Source organism: Myotis yumanensis, unplaced genomic scaffold (assembly GCF_028538775.1).
Source record: "Myotis yumanensis isolate MYYU_CA2020_CCGP unplaced genomic scaffold, mMyoYum1.0.hap1 SCAF_17, whole genome shotgun sequence".
NCBI lineage: Eukaryota > Metazoa > Chordata > Mammalia > Chiroptera > Vespertilionidae > Myotis > Myotis yumanensis.
Genome location: NW_027223768.1, coordinates 5452594 through 5472216, shown reverse-complemented (window position 1 = coordinate 5472216; position 19623 = coordinate 5452594). Strand labels below are relative to the sequence as shown.

At 51.5% G+C, this 19623-nt stretch overlaps 1 protein-coding gene across 1 annotated transcript; it reads right to left on the bottom strand.

Moving 5' to 3' along the window:
- Window positions 1-686: 686 nt before the first annotated feature.
- SYPL2 (synaptophysin like 2) lies at window positions 687-14244 on the bottom strand. The gene is made up of 6 exons (XM_070396483.1): window positions 13996-14244; window positions 13766-13840; window positions 7141-7265; window positions 6055-6256; window positions 4624-4815; window positions 687-3330 (listed from the first exon to the last, which is right to left on the bottom strand). Exons 1-6 carry the CDS (start codon window positions 14050-14052, stop codon window positions 3184-3186), a joined length of 798 nt encoding a protein of 265 aa, XP_070252584.1. The 5' UTR covers window positions 14053-14244; the 3' UTR covers window positions 687-3183.
- Between the last annotated feature and the right edge of the window lie 5379 nt (window positions 14245-19623).

Sequence of the window (19623 nt, the reverse complement as noted above, 5' to 3'; positions counted from 1 at the left end):
TCCTCCTCAACCCCTCACATTTCACCCCATAGTCATGCCTTCCGCTAAGGGGGAATCGAATCGGAGGCAATTAAATCCAGGTCTGTGACTCAAAGACTCACAGATTCCTTCTCACTTCCCCCTCAAGAATGATCTCTGAGGGCAGGGAATCCTAACCTGAGAACCAGAGGCGACCCCTAGGGTGTCCAGGATCCTGGTGACATTGAACGTAAGATTGTACCCAGGTGTATTTTTCTAGGGAATGTAAACGTAGCGTGTGGCTGTCAGAGGGGAGAGGGGTGCAAGTTGGTGTAGCGAGAACCTTTCTAGTGAAGAGGGCAAGCATATGGTCCCCTTGACTCCAGCAGGAAGCTTGTCTGAGTCACAGATGGTAGGAGAACAAATGAAAACAGCATTGTGGAGGCCTCTCTCTCTCTCTCTCTCTCTCTCTCTCTCTCACACACACACACACACACACACCTTTTGAGTTTTCTCTAAATTTGCTAATGAGTCTTGGTTTCTTTGGACGAACTGATGCCACCAAAAGGGATGTCACCCGGAGCCGCTCTTCAGTTTGCAGATTCTCCAGCTTGGGAGGGGAGAGGGCAGAATGATGTTTTGGTGGAAATGCAGATATTTGTCCAAAAACTTAAAGCGAGGGGAGGAAGAGGGAAATAAAAATCCCCAGAAGGGCTCCAGTCTTGGCTCCTTCGTGGCAAATGCTTGAAGCACTGTTTATTCCAATGTGTGATAACAAGCACCAGAAAACAACATGCAGCATTCTCCTCCCGCCCACGCCCTGTGATCCCGAGACAGGAGACCTGTGGCCACGGTGGCGGCGGGAACTCATGTTCAGGAAAGGTCCTGGGTGGGCAGCCTGGCGGGGTCAGAGTTCACTAGGGCAAAGGGCCTGCCTGTTAGCCTCCCGCAGCAGCTGGAGAAACCAGACACCTTCTTCTACCTCTGGCCCCACTGGGCAAAGCAGTGCTGCCAGCCCTGGTTGGAGGGGACATGAATCCTATGAGGACAGCCCTGTCCTTGGGCACTCAGCCTAGCCCTGCCTTTCCTCTTAGGGGGAGAGAGAGAGGCCATAACCTAAATCAAGGACTTCTGGCTGATAAGAAGCCGGGCTTTTGAGGGGAAAAGCCTGCTCTGCGCCAGGGGAAGTGCTGAGCTAGGGGTCCTTGGCAGAAGTGCGTACCCACCCTTTCCCCACTGAAGGGCCGGTTGCTAACTCCGGCCCCCAAAGGAGAACACTTTATCCATCACATTGTAAATAAATTATAAACACGTACACAGAATCCAAACAATGTTCCAGTAGAAGCTGCTCACAGACCCCCATGGGGCCAGCTCGGAGAAAACGAGGGTCACCCCTTTGTTCTCTGGGTCTCTGGAGGCAAAACTGTCCCTCCTTGTCCTTGAGTAACCATGGGGACAGCTCAGGACAGAGAGAGGTTCAGACTTAGAAACACTCTCATCCCCGTAACCTCTCTTCTTTCCTCAAATCCCTTTGCCCAAACAAAACAAAATGGCCTAAGTCTTATTCCCAAGGCCTCTGCAGTATTTGAGGGTATAAATCTACCCCCACAAGTCGGGGGGACTCTGCCCCAGAGAAGAAATGATTGGCCCAAAGGCAAAGGCCCTGGGTACCCCAGTAATGCACATATTCCTGTGAATGGCGTTCAGGGAGGTGAGGAGGTTGGAGGGTTGACTCAGTCCTGAGCAGAGACTGGCACAGGCACATTCGCTTTGGGGATGATAATGGGCTAATTGGCACTGGGATTGGAAAATGGCTGGATTCATCCTTCTTCATCCTTCTCTGGGCAACCCTGTGGCCAGGGCAGACTGGGTAGGAGCCGGGTGGGGGACAGATGGCCCTGACCCTGTCGGCACTGTGTCTTAGGCCTGGGGGTTCAGAGAGGGACTGAAGGCGGTACCAGGAAGAGGAGACACACCAAAGACAAATATGGAACTGGGTCCCGAAATGAAGAAGCACCAATAGCATCGGCCTGCCCTGGACGGGGTGGGGAGATAGGGCCTGGGAAGGATGAGGCAGGAGGGCAAAGGGAGAGAGCAGGTCCATTGGTAAGGTGAGAAGGGGAAGTATGAAAGAGGGGCCAAGAAGGAGAGGGGAGGGGCAGAGAATGCAGAAGAAATGGGCCCATCCATCCATGTCCTGGGGTCCGGGGCAACTTAGCCTCACGAATGGTCCTTTGGGCCTTTCCAAAGCCCTTGTCTGGCCCCACAGGAATGAAAGGAAGGCCTGGCCAGACTTGGAAAAGGATCTTGAATGCCTCACACCCAAGGGGGAGGGAGATGGGCGGAGAGGTTGAGGGGAGGGCTGAGATGGAGGTGCTCTTAGACCCCTCAGGTTGTGTCCCAAGTGTGAGACCAAGCCCAAGAGGGAGGTCAGGGAGGAAGGTAAGGAGTTGAGGGCCAATGTGAGTTTAGAGAGTTGGTGGCAAGAGCCCCAGCTTGGAGGGGCCGGAGGACTGAGGGAATAGAAGAAACTGACTCCCCGGCAAGTTTCCTGGCTTTAGTTTCTTGAATTTCAACGCAGTTGCAATGTATCTGCTCCCCACTGAGTCTCAGGCACCGGGACCCTCTGAAGGCTGTTTGCCAGGCTGGTGGGCCTCCCCGGCTCACACATGGTGGGCTCAGCGGGCAGCAGAGGCCAGAGGAGAGTGGGGAGCACACTGAACTAGAGCTCTGTGGTGAGCAGTGCAGGCACGAGGCCTAGATGGCAGCCATGGAAGAGGGGTCTCGAAAGCACTGGTGGGCCCTCCAGGCAAGGGACCAGGAAGAAGGCTGGCCAATTTCCCCTCCCCCCACTTTTATTGAAGCCGGACAGGTTGATAGAGGTGGCCGCTAGGAACCAGTCTCAGGACTCTGGTCTCCTGCCTCCAACCCTCACCTGTAGCAGAAGCTGTGAGGGTCCCTACGACCTAGGTCAGGTGCCGGGGTCCAAGCAGTAGACAAGAAGTTCCTGCCATGGGGGGCTCCGGCGGAGGAGGGACAGGAAGCCATCGGGAGGGCTGCCCAGGTTCCCGACAGCTGCTGCCTGCCCATCCGTGGATGACTTCTCAGAGCCCAGAGCCCAGAGTGGCGGGGGAGGGGAGTTGGAGGAGCAAGAAGAGGGAGGTCCTGGGAGCCGAGGTGGTTGAAGAGGTGCATCCTGTTCGGGAGTAGCCAGGTGGGGGCTGCTTACTGCTTCTCCACGGCTCCCTGCTCAGCTGTGCTCTCGGGGCTGGGGCCTTGGCCCTGGTCCTGGCCCTGCCCGTGCCACGGGGTCTCCTTGAACACGAACCAACAGTTCCCGGCCCACAGGAAGAAGTTGATAAAGCCGAAGAGCTGCAAAGACATCGGGGGAGTTTATGAGAAGAGTGAGGGAGCATCGTGGGAACCGGGAGGGGAGGACCTGTGGAGGGGGCAGTTGGGGAGAGGTGCAGAGGGCCACAAAAACTAACAGAAAACTGGATACTGAGATAGAGTTCAAGGCCATCACCCACTAAGGGGTTCTCTGGTGAAAGTGTCTAACTCTGTATACAGATGCCCCCAGCTGTGGCTTGGTCGCTAGGAGACTCTGGCCCCTGGGGTGGAGTGTGCTGTGCAAAGCACAAAAGGAGCAAGGTCCTTGTCGCTCTCGCTCTTGCACATGCACATGTGGGACCCAGTTCCCAGAGCCTTCTGCGGGGTGGGTGTGGCCAGAGCTGTCCAAGGTGCTCCTTCCCTAGGGCCGAGGCCTGGCAGGGACCCAGCCAGGGCTATATTCCAATACTTATTCACAATATTTAAAAGCCTACCAGCAGGAAGCATTTAGGGGGAAGTGTACTGACGCCTGCAATTAACTTTGAAATGCATTAAAAATAAGACGGGTTGATAGATGGAGAGAGGCGGACAGATAGGTGATAAAGCGAGTCTCGTAAAATGTTCATGGTACAGGCTAGGTGATGAGGACGTGGGTGTTCATTGTGAAACTCTGTCAGCTCTGCTGTATGCGGGAGAATTTTTACAATAAAATGTCAGGGCAGGGTGAAACCTATCAGCGGGGTTCCAGCAAGGTCTAGAAGGCTCCCTGGTGTGCCAGACACTAACTGGGCCTCCAGCGGGGTACAGGCCCTTTTCGGGGTAGGGCTGAGGTGGCTGGGATGACAGGGGACAATGGAAAAGCTCGAGGCCTCAGCTATTTACCAGCTGATATGAAAATATGTCAACGTTATAAAAACCGGGATGGCCCAAAATATGCGTGCCAGCTGGACCCACCACTGCCCAAAGCCTTCTCCAGCCTGGAGGTCTGAGTCCTCACTCTGGGTCTGGTCTCTCTCTCTCTCTCTCTCTCTCTCCAGGAGAAATGGGGCATGCGAGCCTGGAGGTGGGGGGAGGGAGGGGAAATGGGAAGGCAGCAGCAGCAGGAGGAAGGGACAGGAGGCTAAGTGCTCTCGGGTTCTCCCCATCCCCGATGTCTGTCTTCCCAGGGTCAGCGAGAAGCCAGCAGCCAGCATTAGGCGCAGGGGGCGCTGACTCCGGGGGTAGCAGACACCAGCTGTGGGGGCACCCTCTGTTCTCAGAACTTGCTGCTAGGACAGCCCTGGCCGGTGGGATAGTCCTGCCTCCCCGAGACCTCCTGGTGGCCGCAGGTCTCACCACGGAGAGATTGACCAGCCCCATGGAGGGTGTGGCCCCGGCACTGCACACGGCGTCCTCTCCGTGGCACACGGACATGGCTACGGTCAGGCTCGAGGGCCGCGTGGCCCCCTTGACGTCGGTCAGGCCCTTGCCCCAGGCAGCTGCAGCCACCAGCCAGAAGAAGGTGAAGGAGACGGTCACACAGAAGTCCTGGAGGAGCAGAGGCACAGCAAATGCAGTCATGCCCTGGGACCCCCACTTTTGCCCTCTTGCTCTAACGCACTGGGATCCCAGGGTCCCGGGACAGCTCCCCTTCCATCTGCCCAGAGCCTCAGGGAGCCCGGATGGTCTCGGAAACTTTCACTGTCACCAACCGAAGGCATCCCGCCACCGGGACACCCTGCCTGTGCCCTCCAACCGAGCTCAGGTAACAGTGTGTTGAGGCATATCTGCTGGTCAGTGTCACCCGAAACCCACATGTCTTCAACTCCCCACTCGCCCTTCCCTGCGTTTCCTTAAAATTTTTAAAACATTTTTCCCTTTTTAAATTTATTTTCCAGTCCCGGTTGGCATACAACATTGTATTAGGTTCAGGAGTACAATGAATGACTGGACAGCCTAGCTTTTCCATCCATCAACCTCTGCTCAGAGGCAGCTGGCGGCAGAGGGGGCACCCCCCCCCCCCCCCCCGCCCACATGCCTGGGCTGGGGAGACGGTGAAGGGGAGAATATGAATACTAGCTAACACTCAGCCAGGCTAACTATATACCAAGACGTTGTTTGGAAAGTTCTCATCTTTTTTTTTTTTTTTAATATATTTTATTGATTTTTTACAGAGAGGAAGGGAGAGAGATAGAGAGCTAGAAACATCAATGAGAGAGAAACATCGACCAGCTGGCTCCTGCACATCTCCCACTGGGGATGTGCCCGCAACCCAGGTACATGCCCTTGACCGGAATCGAACCTGGGACCTTTCAGTCCCCAGGCCGACGCTCTATCCACTGAGCCAAACCGGTTTCGGCAAGTTCTCATCTTTTTAAAAAATATATAAATTTTTATTGATTGAAGGGAAAGGGAAAGAGAGATAAAAAGATCAATGATGAGAGACAATCATTGATCGGCTGCCTTCCACACACCCCATGCCGGGGTCGGAGCCCCCCACCTGGGAATCATGCGCCTAACCAGGAATGGAGCTGTGACCTCCCGGTTCATAGGTCGGCACCCGTGCCACCGGGCCAGAGCCCACTTCCTGATGCTACGGTGCCTCTGGGGAGGAGACCAAGCGATGCTGGGAGGTTGGCGCAGGCAGAGCCCTGGGACTCGGGCCTCCACGGGTCTGTGGGGGGCACCTGAAGGGGCCGACAGCAAACAGCTGGCAGGTGCCAGGGTCCCAGGGCACGAGCTCGGGCCTCAGTCTCCACCCCAGCCCTCCTGGCCGGGCCCACTCACCGCCAGCGGGAAGCGCTTGTCCTCCGTGTAGAGGCGGTGGAAGCGCAGGTAGAATACGAGGGCGGCCATGGTGTAGAAGAAGGAGAAGATGCCCAGGGTCACGAAGAACTCGGCGGGGGCAGAGAAGTCCCCCAGGAGGTTCATGGTCTTGGAGGTGGACTCCTCGTCACAGAGCGGCATCTCATACTGGACCCGGTTCAACCTGCAGCGCAGGCGGGGGCGGGGGCGGGGGGGGGGGGAGCCTCCTGAGTGGGGGGGGGGGGGCGCATCCTGCCCCGGGGTCGTCTGTGCTCTCCTCACCCTCCACTCTCCCAGAGCCAGGAAGGGGTGTGGAGGGAGGGATGCCACACCCCACACTCAGTCCCGCCGCCCAGATACGGTGACTCCGCTTCCAAGTGTCTCCAGGGCCCTTCAGGTCACGACCCCAGTATATATAGTCCATCTATTTCTGGGAGCCAAGCCCCAGATCAGCTCGCTCTGCCCCAGGGAAGGCCCAAGCCGTGGTGGCCACGTTGACGCCCGACTCACCCCCTCCCAGGCCTTCCTTAGGCCGCAGTGAGACGAACAAAGTGGAGAACACACATCCCAGTATATGCAAGAGGCCGTTCATCTAACTCGGCTGCTGCTACTGGAAATGTCTGAAAGGTGGCCCTGTCCCACTGTCCTCTGGACACCTGGGCTCCCCCTGCCTTGAGGAAGGCTGTCCCTCCTCCCTCCTGGGGGCCAGTGCTCCTTGTAAGCACCCACACCTGCTCTTTGGGGTCTAAGTACTAACACGCTCCCTTCCCTTCAGGGTGGGAAGGAGGCTCTGAGGGGCAGCGAGCCCCGCCCAGGCTCCTGTCACCTCCTCCAGGCTGCGTGGGTCCTTTCTGTGGCTGTCGATACCTGCCCTCGGTTATCCGTGGACTGGGACAGGGTTACAACCCTGGCTGTCTGACTCCCCTTGTGTTTTTCTCTGGTCATTTGTCTGAAGTTCCTAAAGGGCAGGAAGGACCCGGTCTGGAGGGACACCCCACGATCTGGGAGAGGAAGAGGCCTAGCGGGTCAGGACCCGGGCTGTGCGGGGGCCACCCCGGCGCCGCTCACCTGAAGGGATAGCCGAACAAGACGATGATGGAGCTCACGTCCTTGGCTTCGTTGTTGCAGCGAACCATGGCTCCCGTCTCCCCGCTGTAGGAGCCGCAGCACCCGAAGGCGAAAATAGCAAAGAGCTGGGGGAGAGGGAGCCTTGTGAGTCAGAGGCCTCAGCCGGCCGAGGTCTGGCCCCGCAAAACCACCCTCTGACCAAGCAGCGTAGGTATGGGGTGTGTGTGTGTGTGGGGGGGTCCCTTTAATCCAGTCCCTCCTGGGGAGACCCGGGTCTTCCGCTGGTCTTCCAGCCTCCGGTGCTGTGTTCACCGCACAGGGTGCTGGACCCAACAGCCAAATGCATAAGGCGCCTTCGATGGCGTCTGGGAGGGAAGAGAGAAGAAATGGATGGTTCCCCATCTCCCCATCGGATGTGACATCGGGGGACCGACCACCTTCTTAAGGTGATGACGAGCACAGAGCGTTAGGCTTTCGGAAACTTCTGGCTCAAAGCTGGCCTTGAATTTCCTCCCCAAGGGAGAGGCGCCTGGAAATAGAGTCCCCGGCTCTCACCACGATGGGGCCCACTCGGAGTGCTTCCCATTTCTCCTCTGAAGCCATCACTGAGTCCTTACCTTGTGGCTAACGTCCTGCCTCAGTGGAGGCAGAGCCGAAGGGGACAATCCTGCCTTGGCCTTCAGGGGGGCCAGAAGGGCAGGGCGGAGCTGCTGCCCCAGCGTATGGCCAGCAGCAGAGCTGGCTGGGGTGGTGCTGAGGGTCCTGGCTCCAGCCCAGAGAAAAGCAGCTTCCACTCGCCCTCCCAGCCTCCTGCCTCCCTGGTGGTGGTGTCTCCTGTTGTAACTGGTTGATGCTGCCATTGCTCAGGGTTAAGAACCGGACGTGTTTCAGGCAACTTGAATTGTTTCCTTCTCACTTTACTGAACCTCCGAGTCTTAAGGGAAATGAAATGACCTCATTCCATGATTTTTTCTTTTTTTTTTTTTTTTTTTTTTAAATTTCTTGATTTGAGAGAGAGAGAAAAAGAAACACCTATTTGTTGTGCCACTTACTTATCCACTCATCGGTTGCTTCTTGTATGGGCCCTGACCGGGAATTGAACACACAACGTTGGCGTACCGGGATGACACTCTAACCAACTGAGCTACCCGGCCAGGGCCGTGGTTTTAGAATCTCCTTCTGGAGAAACAAACTTCGATTAGCAGAGGTGAGAAATTGGAACCTCATCCTCCCACATCATCAGCTCAGCCCCATTTCCTTGGCGTCTTTGTGACGTCATCATTCTAATTACAAGGGGAGTTCATTCTGTTAATTGTCCGTTTTCTGTAAGTTTCTGTGACTCGTGTCTTGGACATTAAGCACTTAGAAGACAGCTCATCTGCACCCTCGTCCTGCATCCAGAGTTGGAAATAGAGTTACATGCGCATGGTTTGGCTAATGCCCTGATGGCAGGCGGCGAAGAGGCCTGGATCGGGAGTCTAGAACTCTGGCCCCGTCACAAATGAGCTGGGTGACCTCGCTTTGCTCTGAGTCTCAGTGTCCTCACCTGTAAAGTGAGGGTTTGGAGGAGGTCATCTGGAGGCCTTTCCAAGTCTGCAGTCCTCTCACTCGCTGAGGGGAGGGCTGCCTGCTGTTGGCTGGCCTAGCTAGCAGCTGCGCCCGGCCCCAGGACGGTGTCTCGTGCCAGGGCCCCACCCTGCACCGCCTGGCCTGGCACAGCCTCTCCATGATGGAGCCATCGATCCCCCTTTTAAATGTCATGCTGGGCACCTCTTTCTTTCTAGGAGGTTTAGTTCAGACAAGTAAGACTTGTCTCTACTTAAAAAAAAAAACCAACAGGGGAGGAGGCAGTGCAACCTCTCTCTCCAATGCCTGAAAGCCTTCTCCGCCGAATGAAACTTCTGAGGCTGCTACAGAGCCCGGTGCTCATCTTCCTGCCAGAGTCGCCCACGCCTCTGCGTCATCCCCTTCACATCCTCCCAGTCGCCGTGGTGTCCCAGCGGAACTCGTCTCAGAGGCACTGTCTAACCTCTGTCAGCTCTGTGGCTCTCTGATTCCTCTGAGCCGTCTCTTTATTCCTCTTGGCTTCTGATGTCCAACTGGACACATTAGGGCGTCGTGTTCTAGAAAGCACAGCACAGATGGATGTATTTTTACCCATTGGCTGTTCCATCAGCGAAGGGCCCCATATGGGTTCCCTGAGAATGGAGGTACAGTCTTCCTAACCTGGGGCAATGGAATGGGCAGTTATGAAACGGTCTCTTCACCAGCATTCTCTTGGCAGGCCCTCCTGGCATCTTCAGAAAGGTGACGTTTATTGAGCATCTACTATGTACCAGGAATTGCTCTAGGCACTAATGCTTAGCAGTGAACAGACAGTAGCTGCTAGCCACATATGCCTGTTTAAATGAAAATTAATTAAAATTAAATAAAACTTAAAACAGTTGCTCAGTCACACGAGCCACATCTCAAGTGCTCAGGAGCCACGTGTGACCAGTAGGTGCCATACTGGACGGCACGTTATCCAACTCTTCCATTGTCACCGGAAGGTCTGCTATGTCGAGGTGACAGCCTTGAGGTTCTGACAGTCCTGAACCCTGACTTATGATTCTTTGCTGGGAAAAATACACCCATAATATCTTTCATCTTAACTGTATTCTCTTCTATGCCGATTCTCTGACAGTCGGGAATCTAAACACCTTCTCTAACCCTTTATTAAGCAGAATATATGATTAAGTCTGAACGTCGCAGTCAGCTGGTGCCAGGTGACAGACGGTTTGCTACAGAAGTGGAGGAAGGGAGAACTCGCAGGAGAATCACACAGGTTCACAGAGCAGCTGAGCAAAAAGGATCTCAGAGATTATCGAGCGCCACGGTCTCATTTCATAGAGGTGGAAACTGAATTCCCGGAAGTGACTTGCCCAAGGTCACATTTAGCCGCTGCGAAAGCCAGGCTTAGAACTTACATATCCTGATTCCCTGTCCAGTGCTCTTGCTACTGCGCTCATTCATTTATCATGGAGCATCCACTTTGTGCCAGGTGCCGGACACATAAAGATAAATAAGACTCTGCCTGCTCGCAAGACTTTACACCAGAAGGGGGAGTGTCACGCTCAAACACACAGACAAAACCCCTGCTCCGCAGGGTGGCTGAGGCTGAAGAAAGAGGTCTCTGCTACGTGCAGGGAGGATGGCATGGAGCAGAGAGAGATGCCCCCTCCTCCTTTCTGCACCTCCGTAGCTTTCTTCCCTAACTGTGCCAGGTGACCGGGCCACAGGGATGGCAGGAAAGGACTGAAACCACCCCTGTCACCAAGCACAAGGCTCTGAGTTGAGCCGACTGGTCATAAAGACCAGGAACCAAGGAGAGATGGAGTCCCCGAGGGGTGGGGGGTGGGTCTCTGGAGTTCTGGTGCCAACCATACATACTGGTACTCTGCCCGCCACCTCCCCCTCCTCCTGCCGCTGCCTCTCCTTTGGGGCGATGGCGGAGGAAGCTTGCCAGTTTAAAGATGAAGCTCCACTTTGGTGCTCACGTGCTTGTCGGGGATACTCCCGGGCCAGTCCTGCGAACACGGACATGCCCGGTCGGTGTTAGTGTGCTAACGGGAAGACAAGTTCTCCCCCAAGTCCTACTTGCACCATCATCTCCTTGGAGTCACGGAGTCTGATGAGTTGCTTTCACATCCCCCACATTTACTGCAGTCAGAGACCCCAGAGCCGAGTAAGGGGCTTTGGCACCTCCAAGGTGAATTACAGACCCGGGCACACCCAGTTGACAATAATGTGACTTCTTACGGCAACAGTGACTCAGTAATGCAGGAAATCCTTTTGTACCTTACCCTCAAAGTGAGGATTCGGCAGCGACATTTGAATAACCTCACCAAAGGACAAGTCTAGCTGACAGTCTGCTTAAGGGGGGAAGTTAGGGGACAAGGGAGGTCGGGAATAGGAGGGAAGGGAGCACCCCTTACACCGCCAGGCTCACGGGATCTTCCTGAATGCTCGATGCGTTACAGATACCACCCCCTGCAGCCCTCCCGTCAGCCCACAGGAGACCTCGCCCGCCTTGACAGACAGGAAACCGAGGCCCGTAAGGTTTCATCACTTTCCCTAGGAAGCAGAAGAGGCTGGATTTAAACCAAAGCCCATACAACCTCAAAGTCTGCTTTATTTTTGCCCCTTTCTTGAACAAAAAAACAAGTTCTCCAACAATTGGTCTATGCCCATATTATTTCACTAGTTTAGTATAGACTTAGCGAGGCCAGAATTGGAATTGAGGTGAGATTAGTTAATTTTTGAATTTTCAAGACACACTAAGCCAAGTTCCTCACTAATAAAAAAAAAAGTATCATTTTCTTCTCACTAGAATGACAGTAAAACCCTTGCTTTTGGTAATAATGACAACAAATGTTTTCAATTATCAAGGTTTGTGGCGGTTTTTTCTTTCCTTTTCTAGTCAGGAGCATTTGATCCCTCCAAGCAGGAAATGAGTGAAAATTCCCAAATGACATTTTCACTGTCATTTCTGGTGCTGGCTCCTACGTGCTTTCACGTTAGCTCATCTGCAGAGGCTCAAGGCAATGAAACGTGCTCTGAGGACGGCAGTAAGAGCGAGTCAAGTCTCCTTAAGACGTTGCTGGTTCAATGAAGGCCGAGTTCAAAGTCCAGCCTTGGGCCCCTGGAGTTAGCATGACGGCAGAAAGGTGTATCCTCCTCTCTAAGAGATTGGGGGGGCATCAAAGGGTCATCAAGGTGGGTCAGCTCTTAGGGATCAGTGTTGAACCTGGGAGGTGACTGGGCCATCCGTCCTCCCAGGCATGGCTTTGTGCAGCCTTTATAGGAATGTTGCGGGCAAGGGGTGGGGAAAGGGTGGAGACGAGGAGAGAGGGTTGAAGAAGGGCGCTTTGCAGGAACCCCCCTTGGAAGATGATTCCATGGTCTAATGACCTCATTGTTCCCCCCCGTCCCTTGATAGTCTTTCTCAAATCTCCTTAGACCCATTTGTCTAGTTTAATGATAAAGTTGTGCTCTCACATTTCAGGCTGTGCTCCTCCGGGTCGCTCAGAACGGCCCCCTAGCTCTGGACGGCAGTCACTTAGAGCCCTAATATCATGCTTATATGGCCCCCTCCCGTACGCAAGTAGGGGGGTCAGAACAGGAAGGGAGGAGGTGAAAGAGCTCAGTCAGCAGTCTGTCCAACTGCTCCTGAGGCAGCAGGAGAGTGGAAAGTCCCCACCAGGGCCCAGAGTTTGCACTTGGAAGCTCCCCAGGCTGGCCCGGAGCCCCAGTCAGGGTCTCAGATATCCACAGATAACCCCAAATGCACCAGTGCCCCTGAATTCCAGATTTGATGATTCTCGTCCAAACGAGGACTTAGGAATTGGTGACACGGTGCTAACTCCTGTCTCCAGTGAGTTAAAAGCCCTTTAGAACTCAATCCTCCTCCGTATTAAGGGTAACTTACTCCCTCGATGACTTCTGTGCTGAAAGCACATCAATACGTTATTCACACACCATTTGGTGTGTGGATAGTCCAACTGAAATCCCTTCTGTGACAGTACACTAAATGCTCCCAACAAGTCTTCTTGATTCGAGCGAGTGACTGCACCTGTCCACATTCCTTACTTATACCCAGCAGGCCTTGGGCACTGGGAAGGACAGAGAGCACAACAGGGTCTCAAAGGACCCGTGAAGGAGGAAGATTGTATTTGCCCTGGATCATTACAGGGGAAACTGAGGCCCTGGGCAGGTGAATTCTTCAAGGTCACAGGTAAGTCTAATGAAGGGCAATATTCCAGCACGCCAACCCATCGAGAGCAGAAGGGGACTCTAGGGTTGTTGTGATCAACATTGGACTAATGATGGAAACCAAAGTCCAAAGAAGTGACTTGCCCAAGGTCACAAGGCTGAAAAGGCAGGTCCGGATGTGGAAACCAGGGCCCCAGCTTCCCAGCATAATGGTCTATATTATTCTACAAGCCACATTTTAGCCACACCGAGGCTTTTATTCTATCTTATTTTTTCTTTTATTTAATCCTGGAGTCATAAACTCCATTCATTCATTCATCCACTCCCTCACTCAGTTACAGGAACCCAGATTACTCCAGTGATCTCAACGGGGCACCTGCCAGCCGGGACCCTGTCCCCTCAGTGCACCTGCAGGCCCAGCCAGGTCCTGGTGGGTTTGGGTGCAGATGGTTTCCATCCTCTGCCTCCCTCCCTCCTCTGCCCTCCGTGGCGTTCCTCATCTCATCCCCCTTGCCCTCCTCCCCCTCCCGCCATGGAGGAGTGGTATGTGCAGGATCAGAGTTCTGGAAAGGTTACGCTCGGGTCCTCTTGCCCCGGTGAAATGTGAGCGCCCCGGGCACAGGCTCCTTGCACATAGAAGGACCGAATCCCAGCCTCCGCCTGCCTCGCTTCTCACCCTCCTGCCACCGAGTGCGGGAGAAGCCACCCCAGCCCGCCCCTCCCCCGCCCACCTGTCGCTGCCCCCACCCCTCCGCGGGCTGCTGGCCGCCGGACCTCCCTGCAGCCCCCTCCGCCCCCACTCCGGCCACATTGCTTCGGGTCAGCGTCACAGCCCAGGCTCCCGAAATAGCCCGCGGCTTGGGCAGCCACTCACCCACTGGAGAACTTTGATGAAGCCCAGCGGCTCCTCCAGCCGCCGCCAGTGCAGCCCCGCGAACAGCTGGTCCACCTGCGAAGACAGGGAGGTCCAGGGCTCAGGGCAGGGGGGACCCCGGGAAAGCGCTGGTCCCCCTTCTCCTTCCCACGCCCAGGAGAGGGGGCGGAATAAGGGTTCCCACACACCGGTGGAGGGGGCGGTGAGCGCCCCGGGGGCACGCGGAGTACCTGCTGGCGCGGCGACTTGTCCGCCGGGCGACTCGCCGCGGTCTCCGTCGAGGACATGCTGGCGCAGCGGGGCCCGGGCGCTGCGCGGGGGCTCGGCTCCCTCGCCCGGAGGCTGCGGGGTCCGGGGTCGGGCAGGGGGCTGCGGACCGGCGGGGGACGCGAGCGGTGGCGGAGCGCGAGCAGCCCGCTGTGGCCCGGGATCCAGGCTGGCGGGGTGGGTCGCTGGCGCTCGCGGAGGTGGCGGCCGCTGCGCTGCCCCTCCGGCCGCAGAAAGCCCCCGAGGCCGATTCAAACTTCTGTCAAACTCGCCAGCGCACTTGGCCGCCCAGTCACGTGGCGCGCGCTAGGGAACCCTCCTCCCGCCCCCGGCGCCCCTTTTGCAGCCCGCAGGGCGCCTTAAAGGGACCTGTGGCTTCTACAGGCAGTTTGGCCGAAAGGGGCTCAAGGTCTTTACCGGAAGCTCAGCGCCAGACGCGAGGGAGACACCGCGGCCACTCCGACCCACCACCCAAGTCGGAAACTAGTTGGGAGCCCTGAGGCGCATGGTTCCTAGCTCATCTTTCTCTTTTTCCCTGGATTTGGAGCCATTTTTTTTTTCTTTTTCTACATCACCATACCCAGAACCTAAAGGATTTTCATAAGGCATTATCAAAGCGGCAATCTAAACCTAAGGTTCTAAGCCTCACGCTTAACAAATCGCTCGCTTCCAAAATCTTGGAGAGCCAGTGCAGACGAAAAGGGCAAAAGGATACAAATTGCTCATTTTTCATTGTCTAGTTAGACGTTGCTTTAGTTTTTTAAAACAACAAAATGCACTTGTATGCCGTGATTTAAAAGTTATTAATCTTTTAAAAGTAGAAACTCAATCTCCTTTAAAATAGCCAGCACGATTTACATGAGCGTGAAAATCAAGTCTGAGGACTAGGGGGCTCAGAGAATGCAATTGGTGCTGAACAGTTGGCATTGTTGCATTATGACCGACGTTAAATCTGTCCCGAACTTTCAGAAAGTGTTCGGCGGAAGCCCAAGAATTTTACACTCCGGTTACCCGATTGTAAATGTAAGGAGTGAAAGGTTAAGCGTTCTGTCCACTCAGGGGCTGCGGAGTGAGCCAGTGGGCGGTGCCAGCCCCCATGACCCACCTCCTCACAGTCATTCTTGAGGTTCCCTCCGGTACCACAGAATGACTGCTTTTTGAACAAACATTTAGCTACTCATCAATTCACGCCCCCAATGAGGAAGTGTGTGCCTTCTCAAGGCTGGGGTAGGAGGGAGTGGCTGGAATTAGGTTGCCTGGATTTGAAGAAAACTTCCCCAGATTGCCAGGCACATCTAGGCCACATAAGGAACAACTGAGTCCTCCATTCAGTTTATTTTTTTTATTTTTTTTATTGGAGAGCGAAAGAGAGAAGCATCAGTGATGAGAGAGAATCATAGATTGGCTGCCTCCTGGGGGCTCCCCACAGGGGATTGAGCTTGCAACCCTGGCATGTGCCCTTGATCAGGAATCAAACCATGATCTCCTGGTTCATAGGTCGACACTCAACCACCAGCCAGGCCCAATCCAGTTTTTAATAAATTGTTCCCCAGTTTTAGGTTCCTTTTCCATGGAATAGGGATAATCATTTCTGTCCTACTTACTTGTATAAGGTCATCATGAGGATTAAGTGGTGTGATGTGCGTAAATGCCCACACGACACCAGTATGAAATGGTACTTACTCCCAGTGTCTACGACAATATGCATATAGAATATAACACAAGCAGAAAAGAATCAGAATCGACAGCAAAAATCCACACACCCACCAACCAGCCTTGTTAACACTTTGCCTTGTCTCAAATCCATTCTTCCTAAATGAAAAAAAAAATTGCATATAAAATTAAAGCCCTTCATATCATTCTCTCCCTCTCTCCTTCCTCTCCAGAAGTAATCACTGTCCTCTCTTGAATTTGTTTTTATTAGCCACATGCATATTTTGATACTTTTACTACATGTAAAAGTATTAAAAGTATTTTACTATATATAACTATATCTAGAAACAACACATAGAAATTCACCATTTTCCTAATTGTTTTGAACTTTGTCTCAATTTTATGCTTTAGGTAACCCTCTTTAATTTGCAAGAATCAAGGCTAGTTAAACCTCCCAATATCCTTACTAAAAATCTTTGCTTATTTAAAAACACTCTTACAAAAGGTAAAATAAAAATCATATACAAGGCGAGGCAGCCAAATCTGAAAAGTCTTTTTATGTAAATAACAAATTGTAGGTGCTAGAGATAAATGTGGATAGTTGGATTTGGGGGACACAACATTTAGGAAGAGTAAAGGGACCTAGGTTAGATTGATTTAATTTATAAAATTCTCCATACAAGTATATTTCCTGCCATCTGATACAAGGAGACCAACAATGACTTTTGCTAACAAATCTGAGTATTTCCAATATTTATTGGGCTATTAACTTTACCAAACTATTTCACTTACTTCCAGTGGCATTGCAAGGCTTCTAATCTATACGTAGAAAAGTATCACATTTTATTGTAACATAGTTTAGAACTCTGTGATTCATCTCTAAAATTACTGTGGCAGCTTTTAATTAGAGGATAATTTTACTTTTTTTTTTTTTTTTTTTTTGCCAAAAAAGTACCGAAACATGTGAGAGCTCTCATTCTGTGGGTGAATACAGAACTTTTATTACTGTCCAAACAATCTGCATTTTTTTCAAGAGGAAACAGTCCTTCTTACCTCTCAGTATTTCACCTAAAGAGATCGTAACCAAGAAAATTCTATTTTGCAAAGACAAAAAACAAAACCACAAAGGAAATAAAAGAAAAAGAGAAATACTGGTTTTAAAGTAAATTTCAAGAAAGTCTCAATTAGAAATACTGAATTTTCTAATGACACATTTATTTTTTAAAAATATATTTTATTGATTTTTTTACAGAGAAGAAGGGAGAGGGATAGAGAGTCAGAAACATCGATGAGAGAGAAACATCGATCAGCCGCCTCCTGCACATACCCTACTGGGGATGTGCCCGCAACCAAGGTACATGCCCTTGACCAGAATCAAACCTGGGACCCTTCAGTCCTCAGGCCGACGCTCTATCCACTGAGCCAAACCGGTCAGGGCTAATGATACATCTATTAATCTCTATGTGGCTAGTATGTTTATAGCAATCAATAAATACTTGTTTATTTACTCAACAAATATTCCTAAAACATCTATATACCAGCTGTTAGGACGAATAAGACATAGCACTGGTCCTCAAAGAACTCACATGTTAATCAATTTACTTTAAAAAATTTATTTCTTTTTATTGTAGTAAAATGCACATATCATAAAATTTACCATGTTAATCACTTTTAGGTGTACAGTTCAGTAGCATTAAGTACATTAACACTGTTGTGCAACCACCACCACACTCCATCTCCAGAACTTTGTCATCATCCCCATACTGAGATTGTGTACCCATTAATTCCCCCACCCCTTCTTCCCTTGCCCCAGGTAACCACCATTCTACTTTCTGTCTCTGTAAATCTGACTAGTTTAGGTAATTCATATAAGTACAATCATATAATAGTTGTCTGGCTTATTTGACTTAGTATAATGTCTTCAAGCTTTGTCCAAGTTGTAGCATGTATCAGAACTTCATTCCTTTTTAAGGCTGAGCAAGCACAGTAAACTGAACTACATAACATTTTCCCTTGTATGTACATACCATATTTTTCTTTATCCTCAATTACTTTACTTTTTTAAACAGCTCGTCTTTCATTTAATTTCTTTCAAAGAGATACCACGAGGTTTTCAAGATTATTTAAAAAATATATTTTATTGATTTCAGAGAGGAAGGGAGAGGGGCAAAGAGATAGAAACATTAATGATGAGAGAGAATTATTGATATGCTGCCTCCTGCAGGCTCTCTACTGAGGATTGAGCAGAAACCCAGGCAGGTGCACTGACTGGGAATCCAACCATGACCTCCTGGCTCATGGGTCAATGCTCAATCACTGAGCCATGCCAGCAGGGCCTTACTGGTTTCTCTATTTGGGTAGTGTCTCCAGTCCACCCTGGCTACTCTACCACAATTTATTTTGCTCCAGGACTTATGTGTTTAGCTCTCCAGGATGTTTGTATTCCTTTCTCAGTTTCTGAATCTAGCTGACTCTAATATTTTACTACATTCCTTTCCTTTCTATCTTCTATGGCTCCTATATTATTTCTTTTTCAGAGGGACACCTGGTCCAACTCTATTTTTTTAAAAAAAATGATATCTATTCTCCTTTCTAAAAATGTTATCCTATTTACTAAAAGGGTAATATGCAAATTGACCCTAACGGCCAGGAATGACCGGTTGCTATGACGCACAATTACCACCAGGGGGCAGACGCTCAATGTAGGAGCTGCCTGCTGCTGGTTAGTGTGCTCCCACAGGGGGAGCTCCATTCAGCCACAAGCCGGTCTCATGGCTGCTAGTGCAGTGCTGGTGGCGGGAGCCTCTCCCACCTCCTGGGCAGTGCTAAGGCCATCCGACTGACGGCTTAGGCCTGTTTCCCCCAGAGAGCGGGCCTAAGCCGGCAGGTGGACATCCCCCAAGGGGTCCTGGACTGCAAGAGGGAGCAGGCCAGGTTGAGGAACCTCCAAGTGCATGAATTTTTGTGCACCGGGCCTCTAGTTTATATTTTTAATCTTCATGGGAGAATATTTTCCCCATTGATTTCTAGAAAGAATGGAAGAGAGGGAGAAGAAAGAGAGGAGTGACATCAATTGGTTGCCTCCCTACCAGGGATGGGGAATCTGCAACAGAGGTATGTACCCTTTACCAGGAATCTAACCTGTGACCCTTTGGTCCGTGGGCGATGCTCTAATCACTGAGTCAAAACGGCCAGGGCTGGTCCAACTCTTAATGAAGCAATTATTTGTTGAACTGAATATGGACAAGAAACTAAACTAGGTGCTGAATTTTTATGCCATAAAGTTCCACTTTTTTGGGAGAAAAGAAGATATCTCTTCTTACCCACAATCAACTACCTGTAGCTTCCTTTTATTTATAATATATGGACACAAACATTTACCCAGAAAGGATTCCACATTCATTTAATTTTGTGAGACATTTATGATACACTTACTACCATATCCGATATTATATAGAGCACCTTGCATCTCGGGGTGTTCAGGAAATACTGTGCTTGAGTACCTATATAGATAGTTACTATAGATTAATTTCCAAAGAACTTCTAAAGAGCAAGCATAGTAAATTGAACTAACATTTTTCAATAAGCCACATTAGTTAACCAGAAGATACCCTCAGAATTCTAACGGATCTCTGACAAGTGCAATTGGAATTTCTCCTCAGTTTTATTTTTTATTTTTTTTTATTAAGGCATCGAACCTCCGACTGGCTAAGGACCACAAAACGAAATTCTCATTGAACTCATGAAGGCAGGACATAAATGGTGGGAAAAAACAGACGTCAATACCCAAAAGGCATATTTCTGAATTTCCCCAACCACTGAAATGCCCCGGTCATTTACAAACCTAATCTAGGGCTAAGTATGAACTTGACTTGAGAAACAGGCCTGAGAGGTTCAGGACTTGACCAATGGTTTCATATTCAGGGGAACTGGACCCT

Excerpts from the sequence above, each read along its gene's own strand:
- SYPL2 (XM_070396483.1), bottom strand. The coding sequence starts at position 14,052 with ATGTCCTCGACGGAGACCGCGGCGAGTCGCCCGGCGGACAAGTCGCCG. Across the intron at positions 13,841-13,995 it reads ACAAGTCGCCGCGCCAGCAG|GTGGACCAGCTGTTCGCGGG; the intron begins GTACTCCGCGTG and ends CTGTCTTCGCAG. Across the intron at positions 4,816-6,054 it reads ACAAGCGCTTCCCGCTGGCG|GACTTCTGTGTGACCGTCTC; the intron begins GTGAGTGGGCCC and ends CTGCTCCTCCAG.